At 36.1% G+C, this 20,080-nt stretch overlaps 1 protein-coding gene across 7 annotated transcripts in view; it reads left to right on the top strand.

Moving 5' to 3' along the window:
- The window catches only part of SOX6 (SRY-box transcription factor 6), a 260,249-nt gene that overhangs the window by 37,014 nt on the left and 203,155 nt on the right, over nt 1-20,080 (top strand). For all 7 annotated transcript variants that reach the window (XM_062494968.1, XM_062494969.1, XM_062494967.1 and 4 more), the window contains one exon: nt 9,468-9,678. In XM_062494968.1, the coding sequence (XP_062350952.1) occupies nt 9,468-9,678 (211 nt within the window). The remainder of the gene's footprint in view (nt 1-9,467; nt 9,679-20,080) is intronic.

Raw genomic sequence — 20,080 nt, 5'->3', positions numbered from 1 at the left:
TTTAGCAAAGCTACTGTCATCAGAAAAACAGAAATAGGTGATATCCTAAAGGTCTTAATATTTTGGTGCTTCTGTCTCTACATAAAACAGGCACAATTCTGTTGCTCCCCCCCCACCTCCTGCTCCATGTTTTTAACTTCTTGTGTTGAAGGTTCTTCCCTTTAAGGAAAATAAACTCAGGTGTTTAGGGAAGATCATTGAAAAACGTTTACACATGCTAAACACTGTGTATTTGTTGTTATATAAATTCATGGCTTCAAATTCTCGAAAGTTATAGATACAATTACATGTTTTGAAATTTTATTTTTAGGTCTTTTATGGGCTGAGTATGAACATATAAAATGCATCAAACATAAATGCCCTAAACTCTGGCAATTCTGTTTCTCCTAAATTGCTCATGCAGCTGTTATTTACATGCACAAATCTGAGTTTTGTGATCATCGAAAGCAATTCTACTCTGCTTGTGACATTATTTCTGCATGCCAGGTAGTGCATTAGAATTTTTGTCTAACTAAAGAGATAAATACCTATATATATATAATTGCATGGGTATGAAGTTTTGGCTGAAATTAAAGGGCATGAAAAAGCTGAGGATATGGTATTTTATATTTCCATAAAATAAACATCTATGAAAAATATATTGCAAAAAAGATAAAATTAATTCTTTTTCCAGCATGTTGTTTTGATTCAGAAGGCATTCAGGTATGTGCTTAACTTTACTTTATTAAGACTACCAACAACTATAAAGTTAAGCACATGTCTAAAGGTTTGAAATATCAAGGACTTAGTTTTACTAGCTTTAACATAAAAAGATGTTAACATTTCATATTAAAAACAATAAAACAATTCCCTTGAAGTGTGCAGGATAATGTATTTAATGGAGGTGGTGAAATACAAAATTGAACTTTAGTTGAAGAAGAATCAAATAATTGTTCTTGTTGGCATGCTTGCTATATTTGTTTTATTTTCACTTTGACATTGTATAATTTTTCTTTTCCAAATGCATGGTCTGTTTTAAACCTTTCCCTATATTCTAGAGTGAACTGTGTTTAAACAGAATTAATCATCACCTGAGTTCTTTGCAAAAGGCTTGTGGTTTATGTTCATCTAAATCGGCAGTAATTTTATTCCTTTCTCCTTTTTTAGCATTTCCTACCTTTATGAAGCAATTTCTGAAAACTTTTTAATTCACTTCTGTATATTGACATAGATTTTTTCAAAAGTAGAAGCATTAACACGTTCTAAATTGTTAATTTTTTTTTTCCTTGGGCAAGAAGGAATCAGGTATGCATGCTGATTAACACACTCCAGTCATTAACATGTGATTATGTGGGCTGCATATTGAGCACCTGCCAAAAGATAAAATCCAGCACTTTACTACATCTGTGCAAGGACTTTTTGCATTTCTTTTGTACTTTGACAGCTCAAGAAAAAACAGACTTTGGTATCTTTGTTCAGCATAATAAAACTGTGTACATAAAATATCTTCATGGAGGAAGGAAAGATACTACATGTATTTATTTTAATCTTTGAAGCCATGAAAAAACCAGGGACTGAGAGTTACACAGCACCAAGTGTAATATGAATCTCCTAATGTACTGTATCACTGACAGTCATATACAGTTTACAACATTCCTGCATGTTTATAAGGATTATCTGTTCTGGGATTCAGCCAATGTTATTGTAATTCACAGCAATTTTATGTGATACCTTTATGTCTCATAAATTTCTTGTTTTTATTTCAATCTTCCAAATGTTTCATCAATGTTTACCTTAAAGAAATACAAGTACTCCATGCAGCAGGCTGGCTTCCTGCATGCATTCCTCTGCAAATGCTAAAAGGAGGACATAAAGCATGTAATACATGTCATGTAACTCTATACAGAGGAGGATTTTCATATGCACTCAGTATTGCTAAAAACATAAAGACAAATTTAATTTTATATTTACAGTAGACCTACTTAAAAGTTGGACAATTAAGATGACCTAACAGGGGGAAGTTGGATATGTACAAAGTGGTCTGGAATATCCAAGCCACACAATCCTTGTTTTATTTGGCAGCTTCTGACAAGCATGCATCACAAAATATGTCTTTATTTACCCAAGAGGTAAACAGTGCTGATCAGCTGGGACTGATCACAATGCTTCTTCAGTTTCAGTTTAGATGAAAATGTAAGTTTAAATAATCATTTTGTAAATGGCTGTCCATTACTTTTTCCTTAATAAGAGCATTTAACCAAAGTCCAGGGCGTAAAGTCTCAATATTGTTGTGATTTATTTCCAAATGTAAACACAGGGAGTTAGGACATATGCTATTTCGATAATTAAGGAAATCCTTAGTATCTAACTCTTACAAAAGCTTGCGAGTTTATGATCATCATTTTTGGGTGAGTTGATTGCCATATAGAAGTGATTTGTCATTGTATTTCAAAATTTTGAGGTGATTTTCCATTGTGGAATGGAGTGAAGTACCTGTCAACGTGTTTCAAATCGCTGCTCGTTTGTAAAGAGAAGGGTTTGAATCACAAAGCTGAGAAATTGTAACCTTCTGAAATCTATGTCCCCAAAGTTGGTTTACCTGGTTTGCTCCAACATCTGAGTAGGGATTGCTGCAATTAAGTGGTCATATTTTACATGAGACAAATATCCCTGCCCTTACCTTCCAAACAGACAACTGGTTTTGCAGTGGCCTCTTCATAAGACTTCATAAGACTTGGATTATATATGCCTGATTATTATGACATCTCATTTGTAAACCTTTGATCTGAAGTTATTTTCTTTTTAATTTTTTTTTTTAAACTCTCAATTTAGCATATTATTTCTTGGCTTAGAGCTTACTGTTGTGTTGTTTCTTCTTGAGGTTTTTAGATATGTTTAAAAGACAGAGCACAAGCCCTTTATAGACTGTATTCAGCCTATACTTTGGCAGTGAAATCAGTATAAGTTTTATCAGAGCAAATGTTGAGTTAAAGACTTGAAGCTTTATTCCATTACTTGCCATTTGCCCTCCCACTAGCATAATTTTCTGAGACTTAACAAATGATGTTCTCTCAATAGCTCATAGCAGTCATTCTCAAGCCTTGGATTTAAATAAATCTTTCTTAATAAAACTTTTGTGTTTTTTTCTTAATCAGATGAGAATTGGAAATGATCACTTAGATTTTTAATTTATTTTAATTCTATTTAATTAAATTCCTCAAAATGGGAAACCATATTTAATGTAGTGATTGGAAATGATTTTGTAAACATTTGCTTTCATTATATGTTAACTCCAGACTAGTTCCAAGTGCCAGCATGCCTCTAGTACTTGGAATCAAAACCACTCTGGGTATCCAACTTTCCTGGGGTGTTTACATGTGTCCCATTCAATGCAGAAACAGATAAATATCCCTTTATAACAGAAAAGCCTCATCCACATGGAAATAAGCAATTCAACTAACACATTTTATGTTAGTAATATTTGCTTTCTACTTCTTGGCCATTCATCCTGTGATTTCAGTTGAACTCTTACACAAACATTTTTCTCTCTGGCTATTAAGTGGGATTGCAGTCATCAACTTTCAATCAAAGTTGATCACAGTTATTATTAAATTGCTAACTAACATTGTGACCCTGGTTTTTTACAGCCCTCAGTTTCATTTTGCAAGGTTTCCTCTTTTCTCACCTTCAGAGATCTCCAGAGGATCCATCCTCCCTACGTGAAACATAAATACTTCCATTAAAATCTGCAGCCCTGTGCATTTCCTCCTGTTTAAGACTCCTGACAGGAGAATCCAACTCACCAAGCTGTTGGTCTGTCCTTAACCCTTAGGATGATACCAAACAGAGATCTGCCCCAAGCCAGATCTCCACTCGTGACTGTGGTGTCCCCAAACTGAGATGTTGTGTCTCAAGCCCCAAATGCAGTCCCCCATATTTTGTACTTTGGCTATTTGGAAGAGGGAGCAAGAATATCGAATTTTCTTTTCAGCCTGTAATCTTTCACCAACCGTAATTTTGTGTCTGTTTGCTCTATTTTGGAAGTGAAAAGACTTCATAAAAGGTGACCAAGTTGGCTCATGGTTCAGCTTGCAGGTATTGCTATAAATATTAGCTTCCCAGTATGAAAAAATACTGGCTCAGCTATCAATACCTTTATTCTCATCACTTTCAGCAGTATTCCCTCATTTATCCTGTTAAAACCAGTGGGAACACTGATGGAAAATGAACTGCTTAAACTGTTGGAATCTAAATACACATGAAAATATTTTTGTACACTTACAAGGAAATTATTCTTATTTGCTCAATCCCTTTTCAGTAAAAAGCATCTAAGAAACTATACGGATTTTCCTCTCTGTACAGAAACCACCAGCTATCTTTTTAGAAGAATATAACCTATGTAACTTGTGAAATGTAGTGAATGTGCTTGCTAAAAAATAATTTTCTCAAAGTAAAAGGCCTACTGAACTATCTTTACATATTATCTTAGTGTAACAGTTTTAAAGGAATTATTGTGATGTGGGAAGAAAATACCATGTGTGTAGTCACAGAGACCCCATCTTTTTTTTTTACCAAGCTGTTTGTAATTATTCAGATTTGTTCCTGCCATTACCAAAACTGTACGTGGGCCATTCACAGCAACTCTAAAAGAAGTGGTCACCAGGTCACTTGTTTACACCAAGCAGCCTGGAAAGCTGGTAAGACTAAGGAAACTGTAGTTGGACCACATATATTCCAAGAAAATTTGAGGTTGGTTAAAGTATACTGTCCCTCTAACATGAAAAAGGCCAAGGATAGACTTAGGAAAACTTTTCCTATGTTGTGTTGGAACTCTTCATGCTGTTTTCCAATTGACATAACGAGAAAGGTGGAGGTTTTAGTAAAAGTAAAGTAAGATTTCATGCAGGAGCTGTCTGTCCCTGAATGAGTCATCCATAGTATTTTAGTGTCCATGCTTTGCTACTTTTGAGTTCTCTGTCTTTTGTGCATTTATTTTTCTCAATTTTGTACACTTTAGAACTTAATTCTTAAGCTTTAGCATCTATATATAGGTATTTAGGCTGTTATAATAATAGAATTTTCTCATAACACTAACCACAGTGAATTGAATGGTCAGTAATGAAATTTGTTCTGTGCTAATGGGCTGGCAAGAAAATTTAGACAGGAAAAGTGCCATTTATTTACCTTGATATGAAACCCCAACATTTCAAAAATAGACTCAATTTTGCCCCTACTGAATAGTAAGCAGCTGAAATAGTGGTTCAAGACTGAGTTTCTCTCTTCGGGTTTTGAGCAGTAGGATTTTCTGACTTAGCCATCTTTGCAACTTTAAGTATTTTTATCTGACACAGGCAAAGAGGAAAGTTTAAGATACTAAATCCTTGTACATGTTGTTTACGAATTCAGATTTGTTCTTTTTCTGTTTAACAAGCTGTCTTCAAATTTTATGGTTTGCCAGCTGTTAGAGACCAGTCTGGAAAGGCCTGCATTGTGGTGGACAAATGTCCCTCTGCAATCCCTTGTGCATTCTGGTACGGGCATAAACAGTTCTACAATTATCCAGTATTATCTTGTAAGTGGGAGGATGGTTTTATAAGTCCAGCAAAAACAGAGTGGCATCCTGAAGAAGCATGCCCTGTGTAAAATATTTTATCCATAGACTAAATGTTTGCTATTTATCTGATCATATTTTCCATATTTCCCCCCTCCTTACCTGGAAATCACTGAAATCAGTGAGAGTAGCACACCCTGAAAAATGTACCTTTCAAAGGGAAACGTCATATGTTGAAGACATTATTTCAGGTTTAGACTTAAAGTACCATTTTTACAGAAATATGTGAATTTTAAACCTGAGAATCCAGGGATGTCTATAATACCTGATTAATGTCTATCCACTAGACAAGAATTATGAAGCTACTGGATGAATTTGGGCGCCAGATTGTGTCCACATACATTAAGTAGTTATTCATATCAGTCATATGTTACTATTAATTTTCTTACTTTTATCAGTGATGCTGAGAAAAGTTGACTTGCATAGAGAATTTTCATCAGTGCTGATGGATTTCTCATGTAGACTTTGCAAAATGAAAACATTTAGGTTGATCTTGGCTAGGCACTTTACTTGTCTTTACTTCGTCTTCCATGGTCTTGGAAAATACATGGAAAAAACCCCCAACCCTTAATAGAATCCTTCCTTTTCTCTCTTCACACCAAACAAAGTGGGAATTCCTTGTTCTGTAAAAGGTGGCTTCAAAAAACTTACTAAGGATAAGAGATGTGTCTTTATTGAATTGTTCCATATTCATATTCAAAACGACCAGGTTCTCATTTCCTAACCATGAATTAATGGGCTTGTTTTAATTTAGGAGGCATGGTTGTCCTTTTCCATCTGAACTCCATTCTTTCTAGGGAAAGTGCTTTATGCATCAGAGCAAGAGGACCAACAAACAATTTGCAGAGGTAATATTCCTCTTGTTTCAGACAACACACACGATCCCCTAGACTTTCCAGAGGATACCTGGATGTATTATGAGGGTCTCCATGTGCTGCTCACGAATGTCAATGCAAATTAAATTTGATAATCAGGATCTGATATATGTAATAGTTGCACTTCTGGTCTTGCACTGGGTGAGGTGCTGGGACAAGCCTGACATGCCATGACAAGTGGTCTGCAAAAGGTTATGAGGTTCATAATGAAAATTAAAATCCTTCATAAATTTGTACCGACATTTACTTCGTTTTCAACAAGCTGAATGCTGCAGTAGCAACTTCCCTTCAGATACAGTTGAGTCAACTTTCTAGAGAAAAAAAATAACAGGAATACTTCCCTTGCCCCCTTGTGTTTTGATTTGTCTAGTTAGCCATTAATGTGAGTGAGGTCAATAAAACCTGCTCTACCTGCTGTAGGCCTAAACAGAACCAGAAATATTGCAAATGCATTTTCTGTTTTATTTTCCTTCTACATTTTAATTATCCACAAAACTAGTAATATAAAATAGCTTATTAATTGGACAAACCCTCATACTTGTAAAGGTGGTTGCTCTGCCTTCCTTCCATAAATCTGCATCATTTGCATGGAGTCTCATCTCCATTGTGGATTTTGCAGTCTTTTGGGCAAGAAAATGGACGGTGAACGTTCTGCCTGATGGAGGCAGGGCTAGGGGAGTCTTTCACTACAGCAAAGGAACATTGTGCTGGACCATGTATTGCATCCAGACGAGGAACAGCAGGGGTTATCAGGAGGAAGAACATTCCGTTATTCCTACTTACTCCACAGATTTGCCTTATCTTCTTGTTTCCGGCCTAAACAATAGATTTAGTGTTCCTTGCTGAGAGCACAAAAACTCTTGCATTGAGCCTGATGGATGTGCTTCATGTACTGTGAGAGGATGTTGCTCTCTTGAGGAAAAACGCCTTTAAAATTACTAAGTTGTTCTTGTATTGTCCTCAAAGGTGAAAGTGCTGAAGTATGTGATATTCTAATTCTTCATTGAAGAAAGGGATTATAGAAATTGAGGCTTTACATCTAAAAAATATTAAAGATGTGCTTTTCATCTCTATTTTAAAACCAAGTTTTAAGAAAAAAGCAAACTAGTTTTTGTTAGAAAGAATTAAATATATGAAAGTTTTCCATTTTAAAGGCAGCTAAATAAGTTCATCTCTGTACCTGCTCTAAGGTATTGCTCTCTGTGATGTTTGATTCTTCAGTGAATACAAACTGATGGAGTGAAAAATTTGTTAATGTTTATTTGCTGAAAATACAAAGATAAAATTTTTATTCCGTGTCACCTCTCTTTCTGTTCGTGCCTGCAAAGCCTGTGTCGCTCCTACTGCGTCAATGAGGTGCTGCTACCAGTGGGATGGGATATAGTGTCTCCTAATTTCCTGTCTTAGTGAATAAATACATTTGCAACATCCCTAGCAAAGGCTGCCTCCTTCTCCAGTGACGGTAACAGTGCTGTGCTGATCACAGACTGCTGTGCTTGAAGATGATCTGTCACCACTTCCTCCTGCACAGTCCCCAGCCCCAAGTTACCCAGCTTGCTCATTGTTGGTCTTGCTCCTCCTGTTACATTGCACAGCTACTTCTTAATCTGTTCCAGACTGAAGCAATGATTTGTGTCTCGTGGTGTGGCTGATGGTTAATGCTTTCGAGCCTTTCTTCAGAGCACACATTTCTTCAGTGCTCTGAAGGTGGGTATTTTCAGCTCATAAAGTAGCAGGAATATTATTGTTATGGGGAATACTCTGCATTGTGAGAATGTTTTTTGACAAGGCTGTTAATTAGCTTCTTAATATTTAAATGTATTGCCACTCTAATTGCTCTTAAATTTTAAACAAAGCCTATTTCATGGAATCTAATATACACACTAACATTTCTAGGCATACTATAAGGAAACAACAAAAAAAAATCAGTATGTTTTTTCCAAAAATCTTTAACACTCCTAGCCTGGCATTATTAAAAATTAAAATAGAAGAGTAGTTTTGGAAAGTGAAGTGTGTGAGAAATTCTTGTGGTTGAGCTTTTGAGGACAAATCTGAGAACTTCTCTTTTTAGCTGAAATTGTGAAAGCAGAGATGCAGAGAATGTTGCAAGTATGACTGGAAGAATGACAAGTCTGAGCCAGAGAAGTTCACGAAGGGCTTCACTGTTGGGTGATATCACAAAATTGAGGAGAATTGCTATTACTCATTTCTTTTTGATGTATTTTTAATTTTTTTTTTCTCAAATAAGCTTTATCTATTGGCAAAGGAGATGAACACTTTTTACTTCTATGTTTTTGACTGTATAACACCTGATACATGTGGTCTTGCTACCTGTGTTTTGTCAAACATGACTTGATTTGCCATAACTTCATTTCCTTGCTCATTCTTGCCCATGTTGGCCTGAAAATAAGATCTCCTTTTGTTTATTAGAAGCACTGTAACCTTCATTCTGTAGGAAAAAATGATATTTAATTTAAAGAGCAGTGAATGAGCTTGAATACATACCATTAACCTTATTTAACTGTGAAGTAGATTCCTTCCTTGGTCATGTTGGCCTAACACTTTCTCTAGTTTTAAAGTTATGCTGTTTTCCATTAGCTGAGGATTTATCCAGGAATAATTTTTCCTTTCCTGTACTTTATTCCTTAGTGTTATATATATTGTCCTTGTTTGAGGAACTAAAGAAAGCTGTAAAAGTTTAATACATCCATTGTTAAAAAGTGGTGAAGTGGCTTGTTCCTGACCAGGGAAATCCTTGATGAAGATTATCTCAGGCATGAAGTATGAATGTGAGAAATATGGAGAGAGCTGGACTTAATGACAAAGGTGCCTGTTTAAATCACAGAAACAAAGAAATTCAAACCATAATGCTCAGTTTATAAACAGAAGGAGATATGTAGGCTTGTTAGTATTACAAATAATGCTCTCAGCTCTTGCCTGCCTGAGATCCTTCTGCCACGAGAGAAGAGCCCACGTTCTGACATTGTTTTGTTTCTTTGCAGGAGTCAGAGAGTAATAAGTTATGTTCCCTATATTCCTTCCGAAATACCTCTACCTCACCAAACAAGCCCGACGAAGGAGGTCGTGACCGCAGTGAGCTAATGACCAGTGTTAATTTTGGAACGCCGGAGCGCCGCAAGGGAAGCCTAGCAGATGTGGTGGACACACTGAAGCAGAAGAAACTAGAAGAAATGACCAGGACTGAGCAAGAAGGTATGGTCTGGATAAGATTGAATGCAGTTCCTTCCCCCTCCAATCCTGTAATTTTTATGGCATAAAGGATGTGTTGGGTATTGAGGGCCATAAAACCACTTAATTGGCAAAGGCTAGGATAAAGTTATTCACACATTTCCATGGCAATGGTAGTTTGAGATCCATTAGGGATTTTAGACAGAATGTCACTTTTTAAAAACCTTTAAAATTGTCTTGGTTGTGAGTCAAAGCAAGAATGTTGGATTTGGTGAAAACTCAACTCTTGAAAGCTTATGATGAATTCTTAACTGGCTGTGGAGTTGTGAGAGGTATTCTTCAGTTGTATTTGTTCTCTTTCTTTTAAAAGATAAATGTTTGTTTTTAACAATAGGAATGAATAAAACATGATCTGGTTTGTTTTGCCTTAGAAGTTCTCATCTTTCACCACTTTAATAACTCAACATCTGTAACTAGGAGAATGGGAAACAGTTCTAAGCATAAAAAGTACATAGTTCTGAACTATATAGCTAGAATTACAGAGGAAGAAATATTTTATTTTTTTTAACAATCTCCTCAGATATTGTTACAAGTATCAAAACAGAGATAAAAATGAGGACAAATCTTTGAGTGCTAAGGCAGTTTATGTAGCCAGTCCTTATTCAGATACTTTCATAGATTTTGCAAAGTTTTTGGCCATGGCAGGAAACAAACAGAATTGGAGAGTGAGTTTATCAGTGTATGCGTGCACACAGTCAGAGCCCACCGTGAAAATTTCTCCCCTTGGTAAGTAGAACGAAATAGCTCTTGGTTCTGCAACAATACCTATTAGTCTGTGAGCTCATACATGAGTTTGAATCAGGGAAGTTGTGAGAGCAGGAGGCTCTGAAATAAAAAAAACAGGTGTGGAGGCATCTGTGTGGATTCTCTTAGATATTTTACCAGTTCTGTTTTGTGGCATTAAAAATAACCCAGGAAGAATATTTATAATGCAGCAGAGCCAAAAGGCAGTAGAACTTTATGATTCTTTTTTTTTTCTTTGAATATGAATGAGTTCAGAATTATTTTGACTCCTCAATTTCATGTATGGTCACAGTGCACTTCAAACACTGCACTTTAGGTACCCTTGGCCTCATGTAACAATACAGATTTCAATTAAAATTGAAGCTGATAAAATAATTTGTTTAAATATGGGATAAAATCACATAGTGATGGAAATAGGCTTCCAAATTTCCTGGCATAATTGTTAAATGCCAATGTGTTCTATAGGTGTCCTTTCTGAAGCTGGTGAAAACATCTCTAAAGAGAGAATGTCCCAGATTCTTTACTACCATCTGTCTGTTTTCAGCTGTAAAAATCACTCTTTTAAAAATTGCTTTCTTAGATTTGGTGGTTAGGCTAGGAAAATGATTTTAAATATTACTTTGGCAAAGTTGTTTTCTGCAGTCAGTAGCAGTCGTTCGACACCCCATGCTAATCAAAGGTCTTGGCTCGTACTTTGCTGCGGGAGCGCTCAAGTTGCTGTTGATTATATTGACACCACAGCTAAGCCTTTTCCAGGAGTGTACTGGATGGTGTGCTAATAAAAATGTGCATCAAAAAGTTTAAATGTGGTATCTATCTGTAGGGAATCAAGCATTTCACAGCTTATTTTTGTATGGGTTCTCAAGCATTTTCTGCACTTACCCTGTATTAGTATACACTGGTTGTTTTAAGAGTGCAGAGCAGAGAGATCCCTCTCTCTGAGTCAGAGCCTTCCATGCTATGTGTTCTCATCAGCTGAAATAAAGGTCATTTTTGATCTATAAAACAATCTTGCCTTTTATGGACCACATTATAATGGAAAGCTATTCTAAAGTCTGCCTGTAGGTTCAAAGGTATTGGACTGTGTCTTGGTGTTTAAGTTAGGTTTAGATTAGATATTAGGAGACGATTTTATATGCTGTGAGGGTGGTGAGGCTCTGGCACAGGTTGTGCAGAAAAGTTGTGGACACCCCTCCCTGGAAGTGTTTAAAGTCAGTTTGGATGGAGCTCTGAGCAGCTTGGTCAGGTGAAAAGTGACTCTGCCTACAGTAGTGGGGTTGGAATTGGATAATCTTTAAGGTCTCTTCCAAGGCAGGCCATTCTGTGATGATTTTATGGTTCTGCATTAAGTTCTTTTCCATTTATCCACCATTTTCTGCAAGAAAAAAGGTTACTTATGTTTAACAGAAAATAATTAATGAACATCTGACTGATACCATATAAAACAATGCAGAAAAATAATTAATAGAAAGACTGGAAGTTCTTCAGGATGTTACACTTAGGAAGTTCAATGTTTCTAATCTTCTGTGCAGGCCAGGAATATCAAAATTCTTAGAACATATCTGAACACCTAATTCAGTATTCAGAGGTTTCTCTGAATTAAAAACAAGTATTCTCCATAATTGTTTGATTAAAATAAAATGTTTTCAAAATAATTTTTATTTTAATACTGAACTTTGTTTTAGCTCTGTGCAGTCGGTTGGAGAAATGAAGTCTGAGATTATGAAATTGTTTTGCCATGTTACAAAGCCTTTTGAACCACCTAATTAACAGCCTGATCACACATGTACCATGCATGATGCTCTTTAACATCCATCCTTTAAAATATGTTTGCATGAAATTCTTTTCTTAAACTGGTATACAAACGGTGCAATTGAGGAACTCTTTGTGTACTTAGTCCTGCCCTGTCACAAATCGCTTCCCTAATTTGAAAAGTACCTGATTTTTTAAGAAGTAGGGAGAATAATATAATTGATGTAAGGAATGAAGTGAGGAAAAGACATGTGTTTCTGCAGAATACTGGGGTGTGGGGCTTTAAGTCCTGCATATCTCCTTTAAAAGAGTGGAATAGTTCATGTTAGCCTCATTTATAGGGATGACCTCCTTGACACTGATGTAGCTGTGGGATTTGGGCTAACACACAGTCATATGTCAAATTAATTGTAGAGTTAAATGTGGAGGAAAGAACTCAAGAGTTCCAGTCATCAGACCTAACCCCCATACCACAACAGCAAAGAGTCTCTTTTAATATTGTTACATAGTAACTTTCTGGTCCATCTGTATAATCTGAATTTCAGAAATACAGGTTATTGAGGTCAAATACTTAAATACTTTGTGCTATACACTCAGATATTAGGTGTCTGGTATGCTTGTATATACTCTTTGTGGTCTGTGTTGTACCTCATAACACTGGAAACTAAATATATACTGGAAGACTTTATCATGTCTCAATAGATGTATTTAATCAGAGTCCTTTGGCTCCTGAAAATAAGTTGTCTAATGAGAATTTCATCTGAGCAGCTGTGACTGAGGAGGTCAACAGGCATTGCCTAAGAGAATATGGCCCAGCTGGTTAAATCTGGTTGTTGTAGTGATTTAAATGGTCAAGTGCTGCTTGTAATCCAGGACCGTCTGTTTGTAAAGGGAAGAGTGAGTGCTTCAGCATAATGTACAGCTGTTTTAATCTCTCTTTAATAATAGTGCTTCAGCCAGTGTCATGTCTTGTGTATGGTGTGGGAACACTGGTGCCTCACACAGCAATATACATTAGGTATGTTTTTAGCTTTATTTGTAGTCTGAACATAGATTACCAACATTACAGGATAAACCACATATTTTTTTGACTTTGTGGTCCAGTATTTCCACTTTTTGTACAGTAGGGCACTCCTGTGCCTTAATTAGTAATGATTTGGAAATAAGAAAATTGTAATTGAAAAAGAAAAGAATGCTACAGATATTTAGAGTTAATTTGAGTATGCAAAGACTTTGCTGACATGCGTTCTTATAAGACAGAAGAGGTCAGAAATGAACAGGTGTCTAATTTAATCAACAGCATTAGACTCTAGGGCCTCTTGGATAACTTCAGTATATTCATCTTACTTATTCTATGAGCTGAAAGATTGTTTTACTCTCCTTTTTCTTTGGAAGTATCCTACAGTACAATCAAGTATTAAAGCTCTTCACAGCAAAAAATTAAGAGTTTATGTTAGACAGTACTGTGTAACTGCTTCTCTCCTATTCTATCCCCTTTAAGTAGAAGACCTTTCTTTTTGAATATTGCTTATGTTACTGTTGTGAGACAGATTTACAGCCTGGGCTGCCTGAATTCTATGCTGAGAATTGGCTTCCAGACAACTGTCCTACTGTACTTCATCATAAGCCTGAAGGAGCAATAATTAGTAGTACCCATCTTGTCTGTAGTGAGGAGAGCAGATTTCCCCCTTTTAGATCTGGAATGCTAGGTTGGCAGGTCAGCTGGCACTTCTGAGCTGGAAACTGGGCATGTCATTTCTGCTAAGTGCTAAGCCCTCATTACTCAGGGCCTGGATTCCTAATTCACTTTTGACCTTGATTCTGAGCAATGTATACAGTATCATTTTTCAACCAAGCTTGGTTCACAATTCTAGCACAAGCTTTTCATGGAGTGCTTCCCATTCTTGTTTCCCCCTTGAAGACCATAGTTGAGCATTCAGAGATCAAAGATTTCCATGTATGCATGGTGGAATAATGAACATCTATATAAAGAGTAGTATATTCATAAATTTCCATCTATTCTCTGTCATGTGCACCTGTTTGTACTCTCTCTCTATGGGGGGATATATGGGTGGATATCTAAATTAAAAATTAAGGGTTCACATTTATTATTAATTCTATATGCAGCAGGGAATATCTTACTACATTACTCAGTAGTGGTAATTTTTCTGATTTTGTGTTTTGTTACTTTTTTTTCTCCAGCATCATGAACACTTTCTATTATATTGATTTAAAATAGATTAACTCTTCCTCTGTTAAGCTTTCTATAATTCCAATAATGATACTGTAATATAATATAAGTATATTCAAGTATTGCATGCACAAATCCACAGATTTCCTCCTAATTTCATTGGGGAATATCCCACTAATTTCATTGGGAAGTAAAGAAATTTAAACTTTCACATACTGTGTTTTATAAGTGGACATTGTCAAACAATTTTGGTTGCAATTGTTCATTTTTAGGCTTTTTTATTTTTATTTTTTTTTTATTGTGGATGTTTTGGGTTCTTTTTAAAGAATCTGTGCATATTATATTGTATTTAATGAATGGAAGGTTTCCACTTTGTATTAATTTAAACTGGCCACAGCTGAGAAAAGAGAGACTTCAGATATGTATACTTGTTTTTGAGTATAGTTTTAAGCACAACTTTTGAGGACCTTACATGTCAGGAGGTTTCTTTGATGTATCAGTCCTAGAAATGAACTGCTGGCCATTTGTAGTCAGTGAATATTTAAAAATGTGTTTCAGAATTTTTGAAGATATTTAATTCGAGTTATGTGTCTTGTGGTGTGCTGGATACCCACACTTTCCACTGATGAAGCCATGATCCCTGGCTGTCCTCACGCACTTGGTGTTTATAGACCCCTGTTCTTTCTCCTATTTAATTTTCTTTTATGGATACGGATATTTTGTTCAAGACTCCAGAAATGTTGCTGGGTTTTGGTATTAGGATTTTCCAAAGTAATCAATAAAAATGTCTTATTACCTCTGTTCTGTTCTTTGTGATACCCATGAAATTTGCAAATGGTCACTGGCATTTCTCTTTGGATATGAAAAAGCACACTTTCCTAAAATAATTTCATCACCTTTGAAAAAGCCTGCCATATCTGCTCAGTGCCATCCTCATGATGTTTCCCTTTTCTTCTTAAAAATCACTTTTGCATAGAAAATTCAGAAACAGTTACATATGTAGTTCATTTAATGCTTGTCTTTTATTTGCTTTTTGTTGGAAGCCACATATAGTGACATGTAAGAAAGAATTTTTCTTCTAAGCTCCAGACATGCTTCCAAAATAAAAGCAAAATGAGCAGAAAGCCCAAATGTCCAGAAAATAAATAGATGACTCAGACCAAGTCAAAGGAGACATATAAAGCGCATTTTCCTAAATTGCTGTTTTCTTCCATTATTTACCTCCTTACCATATAATTAAATGCAACTTATTATTTCACTCTCTTTTTTGTTTCTTTTTTAAATTCAAATTATCTTGGTAAGATCAATTTTCATTGCAATATATGCTGCTGTTCTAGAAAAAAGTATTCTATCTATAGAGGTCTTATAGATAATAAAATTTCTAAGGCTTCATTTTTTGAAGTGTACAGTGAATTCCTGTGTCTTAATATGTTAAGTTAATTTTGGACCTTTTTTGGAACATTGCCACAAAGAAAGTGTTTTCTAGGTTATTTTCCTGGTAACTAAAAGAAGTTTTCCTTCTCTCTGTTGTATTTGATTTTTCTATCGGAAAGTCATTCCATTAATGTACTTTAATTGAACGAAATTTAGAATGCAACATGCATTTTATTTATTTATTTATTTATTTATTTATTTATTTATTTATAAAGAGAGACTCATAGTGTGTCTGGCCATTAATACTTTGCCTCGTATTTGTATTTATCATTCTAACTGAGAATTTAGGCCTTTATGATTATTCACTTTCTTGTAACCTTGACATTTTTTTCAGAATAGTATTTTGTGATTAAATGCTGTCTCACAATTGTTATTTAAGAAACTGGCACATATTGTCATCTTTCCACCTCATCTTTATATTTACCCGACTGCCTGAACTACAGTCTTACCCAGTGCTGTAGCATTTGAGATTCTAATCATTACTCACTGGTTCTGTGTGAATATAGGAATTTTTTCAGCGCTTGTCAGTATGTCTCATGTTACATTTGGACACTTCCATTCAGTTTTCTTGGTTCTGTAATTCATTCATGGTACACAAATGGAGAATAGCACAGACTTTTACATGGGTATCATGGAGAAAGAGATCTACATGAATAGGTTGATAGATTAGTTAGCCATCTGCTTTGCTCAGAGGTATTCAGGATCATCAGCAAGAAACTGGTGAGTCTGATGGCAACCATTTGAGCACCTGTCAGGAAAAAAAATACACTTTGGTTACTGTCAGATATCTTCCTTGGTGTAGTATCCATGGAATTGTATGGAGCTTCTGCTTTCCTGGAGGTTCAGTTTCCCAGTGCAGGTTGTTCTCTTTTTGAGGCTTTGTATATCTGCATCTCTACAAAATTGTTGATTTTGCTGGTAAACAGAGTTGATCCTGAGAGGGGAAGACTGAAATTCAGGACTTAATTCTGAGGATTGGAACACCCATTCTAGCCACGAAAATCGTTTTTGACCAGGTATTTGCTTTCACCATTCTAAGATTCTTATATTACACTGGAGAAACATCTTTATTCAACCTAGAAAATGTGAGATGAGTAAAATCCTTTTCATTGGAACAAATGTGTCTTGACCCTGTTCTCATTATCCCTGAACTTAAGCTGTAGACCAGGACATATTATACTGAAAAAGGCTGAAATCTTCTCTTTGCCATCATCTACTGACTATTCCAGTCAGTTCCTCCCCAGAGATGTGTTTTCCAATGTCTTACCTTCGGGGATCATCTTATTTTTCCCACTTTAATCACACTGTAACCCCTTAATTCTGACATTCTCCAGTGTTAAATACAGTTTATTTTTTATTATGTGATAAATTGTCCCAGTTCTTCCATCTTATATAATTTTCTGCACTATGTTCCTCTCCATTTCTGTCTCCTTTTAAGACATGGTCAAACATCTGCTATCTTTGCACTATTTGTATGTTTTCGCCTTGTGAAAGCATTATTTAAAAAGCATATCTTAAAAGCCAGCTTTTTCCTAGGGACAGTTAAAAAGGCGAGATCAGTATGAATAGGTACAACTGACAATGAGCTCTGTGGTAGAGGGTGTGTGAGTAAATAGCTGTAAAAATATGGAGAATTGCTTCAGTTGGCAATCTTGGCAGCAGAAAAACAAATTCAAACTTCATTGGTTTCTGATGTTCTGTGACACAAACAACATTATGATCAGATCATGCTTTAAAATGGCAATTGAAATATATTTTGTAGTCATCAGGTTAATAGTAGGGACTAGACCATGATACTTCTCTTTCTAAATTTGCTAATGTAAATAAATATAAGGATACAAGGGAAAAAAATTGACTTGAACATGGCTGATCTTGTATGCCATTGCATTTCCCAAGTTCTGGAGGGTGAATGACCCAAGATTTCTTTGGTGATGGACTTTAGTTTTAGTTGGTCTTACTTGCTTTGCCATTCCTGCTGTTTTGCAACAGGGCCTATAAGTGCTTTAAGTGCTTGTGACTGGGGTAATGAATGAAAATATCTTCCCAGCACTGAGAGTATTGCATTAGTCTGAATAGTTACCTTACTTGTAAAAGAACTATTAGAGAGGGGCAGCTGTAAGTAAGGATAACGATTTGTGTCCAGTGCTTATTTACTGAAAATTGTAAATGTATTATTTATTGAGAGCTCTCCAGACAGTGCTTGTCAGAATAAAAATGTCAACTCTAAGCAAAATGTTATAATACATAATAAAAATGCTAGGTACACACTTTGGAGATACAGCTAATTAGATCTGCTTTTCTTAAAGAAATGACAGTAAAAATGCTCAGCAGCATATACATTTTAAATGCTGATATATTCCTTATTTTTCTATACAGTATTTGGTTTAGATACTATGTAATTATTTAAAAATAATTTTGACAACTTTATTTGGTTGCCACAGGAGAGACAGAGGCACTTGCTGCCTGGCTGCATGAGACAGCTGCATGCTCAGGCTTTCTTGTTCATCCAGAGGAGAAAGTAGCCACTCTCACCTCTGTGTTTCAGTCTGAAACTTCAAGATGCCACTTTGTTTGTGAGGGAAACCTGGCTCCAGTGGAAGCAACAAACAGTTATTAAGATTAGATTTCAGCCATGCTAATTAATCCCGAATAAATATTCTTAACGGGGAGCCTAAATACATTCAATGTCAGTGTTTCTTTTGTGTGTTATTAAATATGACTAGGAATTAGAGAGGAAAAATAAATAGATAATTTTTTTCTATTTAAGATATTACTTCATTTAAGTTTTATTTTTTTTAATAGTTTTATTTTCCCTGAAATTTGCAATGAGAAGAATTGGAGCTTAAAAATTTGAAAATCTTTTAGAGTGTTTTACAGTGTAAGGGAGGAAATTGGCTTTTGAATTTATCCTTTTTACAGAGAACTGCTCAGTTCAGCATCATGAAATTTAGGATGTCATCATGGAAAGCAGCTTTCTTGTTTTGAGTGTATCAGCCTACCTGAGAAAAAGAGCCTTGCTGTGGTTATTTTAGTGGCAGCCTGTCTGTGCTCCCCTACACTCAGTTTGCTGGTGGTTCCACAGAGTCAAGGAATCATGGAGTGGCTGAGGTGGGAAGGCACTCCTTCTCTGCACAGGGCAGGATTGCCTACAGCAGGTTGTTCAGAGCCACGTCCTGGCAATTTCTGAGTATCTCCAAGGCTGTAAACTCCACAGCTTGTTCAGTGTTTGGTCATCCTTACGATAAGCAAGGATTTTCTTTTGGCTCAGGGGAGTTTCCCATTTTCCCTTTTGTTCTCTTTGCCTCTGGGCCTGTAACTGGGCACCACTGAGAAGAGCCTGGATCTGTCTTTACTCCTGCCATCAGATATTTATATATCATCCCCTAGAAGCTGCTCCTCTTCAGCCTAAACCCTCATGGTGCTCCCAGCCCCCGTCCATGTGAGATGCTCCAGTCACTTGGTTGCCCTGTGGTCCTTCCTGGACTCTCTCCAGTCCCACATCTTTCTTGTGCTGGGGAGCCCAGAACTGGTCACAACACCCTAAGTGTGGTCCAAAACTTACTTTATTTTAAGGCCATTTGTTCTGCACTGTAAGACTGAGCTGGTACCTTTAAAGCCAAGAGGAACTTTATCATAATAAAGTCTGATACTTCCTGAATTTCTGCTCAAGCCCTGGCTGAGCCCTGCTCATCAGCATAATTGGAGTTTTAGCCCTACGCCCGTGCTTGCACTTCCTGGTGCGTAGCTGATGAGCACAAAGCAAAAACCAAGAATAAAAACACATTTTGGTGTTCTGATCTACATATTTCTGTGTTTCACAAGTATATTTTGGACTGTGAGGAATCCTTCTAATTCTTATTTGTAGCCAGGCTTCTTCCTTATTTGCTCATTGGCATGTTGATCTCCAAAATGGAGCAGTTGTTAATGTGTCAAAATTCACCCTCTTCTGTCCTGGTTTAGGGAAATAAAGAAGTGGTAGTGTTTTTGTAAAGTTCAGATTGTGATATTCCTGAAAAAAAGTGCAATAGTCCTTGTTAAATATAGTCTTGAGGGCAAGTACTGTGTAAACATCTGCAGAGAGCTCCTGTTAGCATTGCTCTGTCCTGACTAGCAGCACTCACTCTGTTGCAGTCTTGGGTCTGTCTTTAGCATGGGCTGCCAATCAGTAAAGCTGTGCCAAAATGTCTTGTTCTACAGCCTAGCATTTTGGAATGTATCTAATAACTGTTTTCTTTTATTAATCAT

The sequence above is a fragment of the Cinclus cinclus genome, chromosome 6 (assembly GCF_963662255.1).
Source record: "Cinclus cinclus chromosome 6, bCinCin1.1, whole genome shotgun sequence".
Classification (NCBI taxonomy): Eukaryota; Metazoa; Chordata; class Aves; order Passeriformes; family Cinclidae; genus Cinclus; species Cinclus cinclus.
The sequence above is the reverse complement of the archived record's forward strand: the minus strand, read 5'-3'. Positions and strand labels throughout refer to the sequence as shown.